General features: G+C 35.8%; 1 protein-coding gene across 1 annotated transcript; it reads right to left on the bottom strand.

Moving 5' to 3' along the window:
- Positions 1–1,549: 1,549 nt before the first annotated feature.
- Positions 1,550–6,603, bottom strand: LOC133674850 (uncharacterized). Its single transcript, XM_062096126.1, has 9 exons — positions 6,339–6,603; positions 6,022–6,212; positions 5,754–5,935; positions 5,387–5,671; positions 5,239–5,297; positions 5,098–5,134; positions 4,920–4,991; positions 2,584–2,908; positions 1,550–2,148 (listed from the first exon to the last, which is right to left on the bottom strand). Exons 1-9 carry the CDS (start codon positions 6,469–6,471, stop codon positions 1,780–1,782), a joined length of 1,653 nt encoding a protein of 550 aa, XP_061952110.1. The 5' UTR covers positions 6,472–6,603; the 3' UTR covers positions 1,550–1,779.
- Between the last annotated feature and the right edge of the window lie 1,298 nt (positions 6,604–7,901).

Here is a 7,901-nt window from a genome sequence, read left to right as displayed (position 1 = left end):
AAATATTAATATAAGCGGTGAAGAATTGAGGTTAAAAATTTCTTTCATTCTACTATTTTTATAAGGATGTGTTTGTTTTGAGTTGCAATCTACTTTACAAAGTATTTTTTTCTGAATAAATATTAAATTAATGCTATTTTAGGAGTTTTTGAATAATCTTAATATATTTAGTGTAAGAAATAAAAAAGAAATCCTAAAAAATTATATTTTGATACTAAAACGCTTGGTTCACCTGACCGGATCCTATTCCATCCTAAGCTTTCCAGGCCATAAAAAAAAATTATTTTCAATTTAAAAATACACTACGTCACAATACCAAATAAATATTAAATATAATTGAAAAAAATCACTCTTCTTCTGGAGAGGGAACAAACTTCAAATTCAAGTCTCAGGCGCTGTTATTGTCACTTCAAAAGCCAAAACAACCACTCCTCTTGTCCTTTTGATTGTTTTGCTGCAATTATGAAGGCTTAGGGTACAAGATTGGTCTTGCGGTCCAGACCATTGAATACGAATTAGACTTGGCCGGGAAGCAAGCAATCTCTAGCAAATTAAATTGCCTTCTCAACTGAGATTTCAATTTTGATACATGCTTTTTGCAATCAGTACTATAACGATACGAAGCCCCAAGCCATAAGCCAGCTTTAGGCCTTCATACTTTTAAACCAGTTCACACGGAGCAGCAGCAGCAAATTTGGCCAGACAAGAATTGGTTTTAACTTCTAAACTTGACTATGCATGCTTTACGTCGGTCGTGTGGGTTCACACACAGAGCAAATCGATGTCGGCAATGCGCCACAGCAACAAGAGCGAGGCAATCCAGCCATGTCGATTAATCCCAGCAGGGACCTGCCTAGCCAGTTGCTACCACACCTACCGTCCTTATTTAACAAGCATCACAGAATTCAGACACGTAACAAAGCGTCACGAAAAAACTTGTTCACGAGTCTCTATAATTTGTTACTTACGATGATGATGGGCATCGCTTAAGGACCCCACTTTTTTACTTTCACTCAAAGGCTTACAAGTGTGCTTGTGTGCGGGGTGGTAGTACTAGCAAGGGGATAGATCAAAAGCTTTCATTGATGTTGATTCGTTAGTCCATAGGGCAATATAGCAGTGGTGTTGAGTTATGTCCTGATTTTTTCGATCTTAGCTTCTACTGATTTTTTGTCAAGGAAATGAATTCGAGCTGGGGATCATTGATTGAACGGCTCTAAGATATAGATAGAATGCACAGAGGTCAGTGATCCCATGTTGTCTTCTTCTTATCTTGTCGAGGAAATGAGTTCCAGTTGTGCAATAAATGATGGCTTGGTTTTCCTGTATCTTGCGGCCATTTAAAGACATGACCCCAAGACTTTCAATATTCCAGTTGTGCAAGAAATGATGGCTTGGGCCTCACGACTTGAAAAGGATTCCAGACACTCAAGAACTGAAGGACTTGCCAGATTAATACTCAGGCACAAGTAACTTAGTCAGGAACTTATCTTTACATCTGCTTGCTCGGTCTGTATTAAGTTAAAACAGGACACTACGCAAAAAAACAGGCTCCATAAGAGAGATTCCATTAGATCATGTGAGAAAAAAAGGCAGGAAACTACAAGTCATCACCATTTTGGTCCCAGAGAGTCATAGAAAAGGATCTGTACTTAGTAATGCACTAACGATACTCCAGCCTAAGGATGCTTAGCATGATGCACAAGAATATCCGCATAGCAAGCGATCCAGGATATGCACGAGAAATAATTAGCAACCTTATAACTAGATTAGGGCATCTCATGATGCCTTGCCAGGGCCTTCCAAGGAGGACATGAACTGCTTGGTATATACACGATGCCTTCTCTCTCTTGCGTAAATTACCCAGAAGATCAGTGACAGCATTACTGCGGCAGATACAATTACTAGCCCAATGTATATCCATTGTGAGTATCGCCGCAAATCAGGACAATAAGAATGGCTGATCTTGGTGAATGTTTCTCGCACAAAAGTGCAGTCTTCCAAGTTAACCAAGAATGGACCATAACGATTCAACCCATAACTTAGGTTTACTGCAGATTCCATCTGATTGTACAAGCTGGGTGTAAGCCGACCGGGTGTCATACAAATCTCAGATGATGAAACCTGACAGATATAATTCTTCCACACCTGCTCGATACAGAAAACAAAAGCAGTAAGCCTTTCTGAATCATACTCTAAATACATTACGAATCAGGTAAAATTTGTAAGCAGAAGCTGACTACGGAGGAGGTCGTGAACTGAATTTATTCTTAATCAAAATTGAAAAGCACATAAATATACTGAAACAAGATATTACCCCCAAAATCTCACTTTAAAAATCTGGCACCACAAGTTAAACAGAGAAACCAAGTAAGATTTTGGATTTTGCACGATCGGGAAAATTTAAACATAGTCTAAAATATGATGATGTTGACAAACATACGCAATGATTATAACTAGCAACTGAATCTTATATGGCATCTGCTAGTGAGATGGATAATTGGTGGCTTAATCTTCAGCAAATCCAATATATAAATGCCTTTCAGCCCTTCTATTTACACTTTTCATGTTCACATATATTACCTGGGTAGCATTGCTCAAGTCCACTTCACCAGCAGCACATTTTCGATCTGTAAAATCAGAATTGAATGGGTTGCAAAGAACAGGCATCAGTGGGCCAGATTGATTGTAATATAGATCTCTAGCTTGGGGTGGAAAATTTCGGTTGGAGACATTGCTAACTACATAGTCAACAACATTGACAAGTTGATAGGTTGTCTCCTTTGTCTGCCTCAAGGTTTCTTGAGCAGTTGCGTTGTCCACACATGGGATTATATCATCCAATGCTGTTTTGGCAGTGGGGTTCTGAACCCACTCATCCATAGAAATACAAGTGTCGGCAACCACGCTAGCAGATAAACAAACAAACAAAGACATTTAGGAACGCACTCAGAAAAGAAGCACAGAAACACTGATTCTGACATAGAAGCCCAGTGGTACTATCATAAGAATAGTCATTTTCAAACATTTTCCAAGTCCAATATTTTAAAGTGCAAGAGATGAAAGTTTCCCCTAACACAATGCAAATGTATCTCTTTACATGCATGTGTGCAAGAGTGTCAACGTGCTTAAGAAAAAAGATAGTTTTGGTTTTAAAGACAGCTTTGAATCACAATGTTACCATTTAAAATAGTGATCTTATATGACACTAGCTTCAACTAACTACGTAGATCAATTAACAGGATACCATGGTACTTTGGAGGCGTAGGGTTATTCAAGTGCCAAGAGGCAGCCTCATTAGACCTGATCTTAACAGAAATTACTTTTACAAACCTAAGGAGTGCTTTTTTCTTATGGAGTTGGAAATAAATTTCCTATCCGCGTACAGATTTTAAATTCACTAGAAAACAAAGCCTTCTGATTCCATAGCTTACAGGGCATTTTTTCCTTGTAAAAAGCTGGATTGAAAATTTCTTAATCATATGGTTTTCAGGAATATTTCTTGATCAGCCCAAATATTCAGAGAGATTGACTGACTACTATGTACGGATGAACTCCGTACAATCATGAACTAAGAGGAAGAAGAGTGGTTAGCCAATGTTCAGACAAGGAGCAGATAGCTCAAGATCTAGTTGGTTAAAAACTTAAATAACAGAATCTAGAGAAATGCCTGGGATATAAGAAGTTAGCCTGTCACTTTGTAACCTATTGAAGCAAGTTAGCCTGTCACTTTGTAACCTATTGAAGCAAGTTAGCCTGTCACTTTGTAACCTATTGAAGCTGAATCCTTGTGCGTTTACAAGATTTCATGCGAACTCAAAGTAGTTTTGATTGGCCAATATTGAACAGCTTCTCCTGAAAATGGCCCACTTTGTGGTTTCTGAGCTTTTCAGCCTGAGAAATCCAATTATTCATTTTCCTAGAATATTGCGCACTGAATAGGTACATTCATAATTTCTCTCTAAATTACTAACTGAAGAAAGAATTATTTGCAACAAATCTTTTGAGGAGGTGAGAATCAAATTCTCTCTTATGTTCTCACCAGCCACTTTCATTCAGTCTTCAGCCCTCTGCAAAAGATGCAGCCCAGGAGTTGTCAAAACAAAGTGAGAGAACTCTTGAAAGTTTCATGAAAGTTTTGTTGGCGCTTTTAATTATTGATATCTACTACTTATTCAAATCCTTTCTTCCTCTCTCTTTATATGAGTGGCTGTAGGTTATTTATCATCTTCCACTCCAAGTACCAATTTTTATGGAAACTTATTCTTGCTGAAAAATAATCCTAAAAGACCCACGTACATGTAGAAATAGAAGAGTGCATCATTTTAGACATATTCTCAATCTGACTCTGCCAGGAAATGACATTATATGGAATCATTTTACCTATATGTAAGCTCATCGAGTGACACAACAGAAAATGAGGTTCGACGATCCCAAGATCAAGATATAAAAGACCCATTTATTAACATCAGCAATGCTAAAACTTCTAGTCCACAACCAATGGGTTCATAATACCTCAGAAACACATTTAAAAGACAACCATCAGAATTATAGCTAGAAAAGTGTGTTTGCTATGAATATCTACAATTAAGATCACGAAGCTCTAAACGCTAGAGTTATGCAACAACACAGATAAAACAGTGTTTGCGTGTGTATATGGACATCAACAATTAAGACTATGAAAGCTCTATATGCCACAATGAAACAACACAACCACAAGTGTGTGCTTGCATGTGTATATGCATGCATCTATACACCAGAATGTGTGCACAAAGCATCCAAAACATAAGCTTAATTCAACACAACTTTTTTTTTAAAAAAATAAACATCAAGCATAAAATCCTTTATGCATTTTATGACCCTATATCAGAAAAGTTAAAAATAAATAAATAAATAAAAGAACAGGAGGAAGAACTTACTTGTGAAGGAGAAGGAATACACCGCACAAAATAAATGTGCCCGTAACAAGAACCCAGCCAAGGATCACCAGACTACAGGATTTAAACAGTAAAATTGGCCAAATCATAACCATAACATGTAGTTGTTTTCAAGTTCAAAATAGTTAACAGATAATGGCTCAAAAATCAGGTCACTCACAAGTAAACAAGGCACTGCATCCCAAAAATGGAGAATACTGCAACCAATGTCATCATAGAAATAATATAAGCAAATAATTTAGTTATAATAAATCAAACAATTTATAAATTTGCACCTCTAATCCAAGAAAATAACACTTACAGAATCCAAGAAATGCCACAGCAAGCATTACAGCAGCGAGGATAATGAGGGCCAGTCTCCTGCAATGCACAACAAAAAAATAAGAGCAATTATGAAAAATTCCAAAACCAATCAAGCACCAGAAGAAGTTTTAAGAGTTTTTACTCACATGCTATCCAAAACATTTTGTATGCCTTCTGAATTATCCTGTGTAGTGCTGGAAAGAGTAGTACCAGAGGAGTTGATCTTTTTTTGAATGCTATCAATGTCATTTTGGACGCTGGGTGGCAGAAAAACTGACTCTACACCAGTATTCTTAGCCGCAGCAAGATAATCTGACACATGCCTGAGGTTTTTGGCAGTAACGTTTGCTTGATTGACTACATACTCCAATGTGTGTGTTGTAATACTGTGAAACTTCCCTTGACCAGTATACAGAACAACACATCCAGCACTGTAATCGCAGAGGAACATTAAGGGTGTCATAAAATTATTAATCAAAACACATAGCCAAAGCGAGAAAGAGGGGTCATTACATTGCAGCAATGGTAAAGAGGATGAGGTAAATGAGAGACAGGGCATAGCATGCTCTAGAGTAGCCATAAGGCTCTGTTGGACAACAGCAATAGCAGAGGCAGATAAAGGACAAACAGAGTCCAAATATCACAAACCAAACCAAAGCTAAGATAAAGAATGGAACCGCAGTAAAACCAACAGACTGCATCATTGAAGTGACAATCAGTACAAGAAAATGTATTAATATGGTCAAATAAACCAGAAAAAAGTAATAAAGAAAGAACTCACAGCCCAATAATGTTTATTGCTGATATTGTAACCAGAAGTGTAGAATTTAAAGTTCTCTAAAGGGTCTCTTCTTCTTGTTTTCTTTGCAGCCAATATCAAAGAAGATGCTGTGTTCTCTTCTTCTGCAAGATGCCTCCTTATCTCCCATGAAACCACCACACCATCATTCTCTCTCCCACCAACCACAACATCTACATTGACAAAAAAAAAAAACAAATTACTCTTGTTATAAAAAAAAAGCACATAAAGATTTCATATTTTTCACAAAAAGCATAATTTTTAGACAAAAAAAAATCTTTAATTAATAAATGAACTACCAGGAATGGAAAAAGATTCAAACTGGGAAGTTAAAGAACTGGGAGTTGCTGTTGAAGAAGTAAAGATAAAGAAAAAGAAAAGAAAGCTTAGGAGAAAAAACAATGGTGGGTTTGATCTGTTATTACAGGACATGTTATGTTTTCGTTTGTGCTTCAGTTTCTCTCTCTGTTTCTAGGCGTTGCCGTCGGCTCTGCCTGGTTTTTATGTTCGTCTCTACGAGAGACAGATACAGAGCAGTGTCGAGCCAGTGTGTAAATACTAAATACAGGTGATTTATATGGGTATTTGTGAGATATTAAGTCTTAACGGTTAAGAAAAACACATTTATGAATTTGTAAAAAAGTTTTAAGTTCTTCTCTATACGTTTATTTGTCCGTAATTATTATATGGACAAGAATGCCCCTTTGCTGTGATGTGTTGCTTTCTTTATTTTTTTTTATTATTATTTCTCTTTTTTATTTTTTTTGGGTTACAGCGTTTTTGTTATGAGGAAGTTTTCATGCCTTTTTTTTCTTGAAGTTGTTAGGATTGTTTTTTGAATTTTTAATAAATTTAGAAAAATTACTTCTTTTTTGTTTTTAAAACTAGATCTTATATATAATTATATTTTAATCTAAAAAATTTTTAGGGCAAAAATTTCTTACCCAGTTAATTTTAGAACTTGTAGAATCAGTTAAGGTATATGCAAGCTGACCCGAATATCAATATTAATTTATATAAAATGGAGATTCACGTGTAATTATTTTTAATTTTTTTTATCAGTTCATTGTATTATTAATAAACAAACCCACTTGACAATAGTGTTATTGTCGATATACATTTGAGAATTTATTGGACAAAAGCTTTATCCTTTTTGAAACTGCCAGTTTTGTGGAGATTTCAGCAAGAAATCAAACAAAATAAAATAAAGAAGCCGTAATTGGAAAAAAAGAAGGAAAAACTCAAATTATAGAGATCAAAATGAAAAATTTCTTAATCTATAGTAGGAAAATATACTTTTACCCATATAAAAATAAAAATAAAAAAGGGCATAAGCCCACCATACAAGCAGACAAACCATATATGTATATATATATATATATAATGTTAACAAAAGAGAACGTGGCAGGGTGTGCTTCAAATCCTATGCGAATGCTTATCACATTGTGACCCCAGTTGTCAATCTCACTGATTACAAACAACAAACGTGCCTACCCACCACCTTTCCCCCATTTTCTTGATTGGGTTTAGCTTACTTCAGAAAGGTCATTATTTACGGGTTTATTAATTTATGTTTTGATGTTGAATCTTACTATTTTAGGGTTTGGAGCTTGTGATTCTTAATAGGGTTTGTTTTCTTGAATTTGATCGTTTTCTTGACCTACCAACGTTACTTAGGAGAGGAGGAGAGAGGTATAAAGAGTTAATGTTCATGAGTGGAAAATTGTTTTGGACTGCTTTCTTTTGATAGAAAAAATGGAACTCTCTTCGATCTCTTGTTTAAAGTATTCAACCTAGTAGTTTAACCGAACAACACAGTGATGCTGACTAATTTGTTTATCAATATTTGAGCAAAATGATTT

Source organism: Populus nigra, chromosome 15 (assembly GCF_951802175.1).
Source record: "Populus nigra chromosome 15, ddPopNigr1.1, whole genome shotgun sequence".
NCBI lineage: Eukaryota > Viridiplantae > Streptophyta > Magnoliopsida > Malpighiales > Salicaceae > Populus > Populus nigra.
Note: the sequence above shows the minus strand (reverse complement) of the source record. Positions and strands in the feature narration are given on the sequence as shown.

Coding starts and splice junctions, on each gene's coding strand:
- LOC133674850 (XM_062096126.1), bottom strand. CDS start 6,471: ATGTCCTGTAATAACAGATCAAACCCACCATTGTTTTTTCTCCTAAGC. Junction 5,672..5,753: donor CTCTTTACCATTGCTGCAAT/GTAATGACCCCT, acceptor CTGCGATTACAG/TGCTGGATGTGTTGTTCTGT. Junction 5,135..5,238: donor TGTGGCATTTCTTGGATTCT/GTAAGTGTTATT, acceptor CATTGGTTGCAG/TATTCTCCATTTTTGGGATG.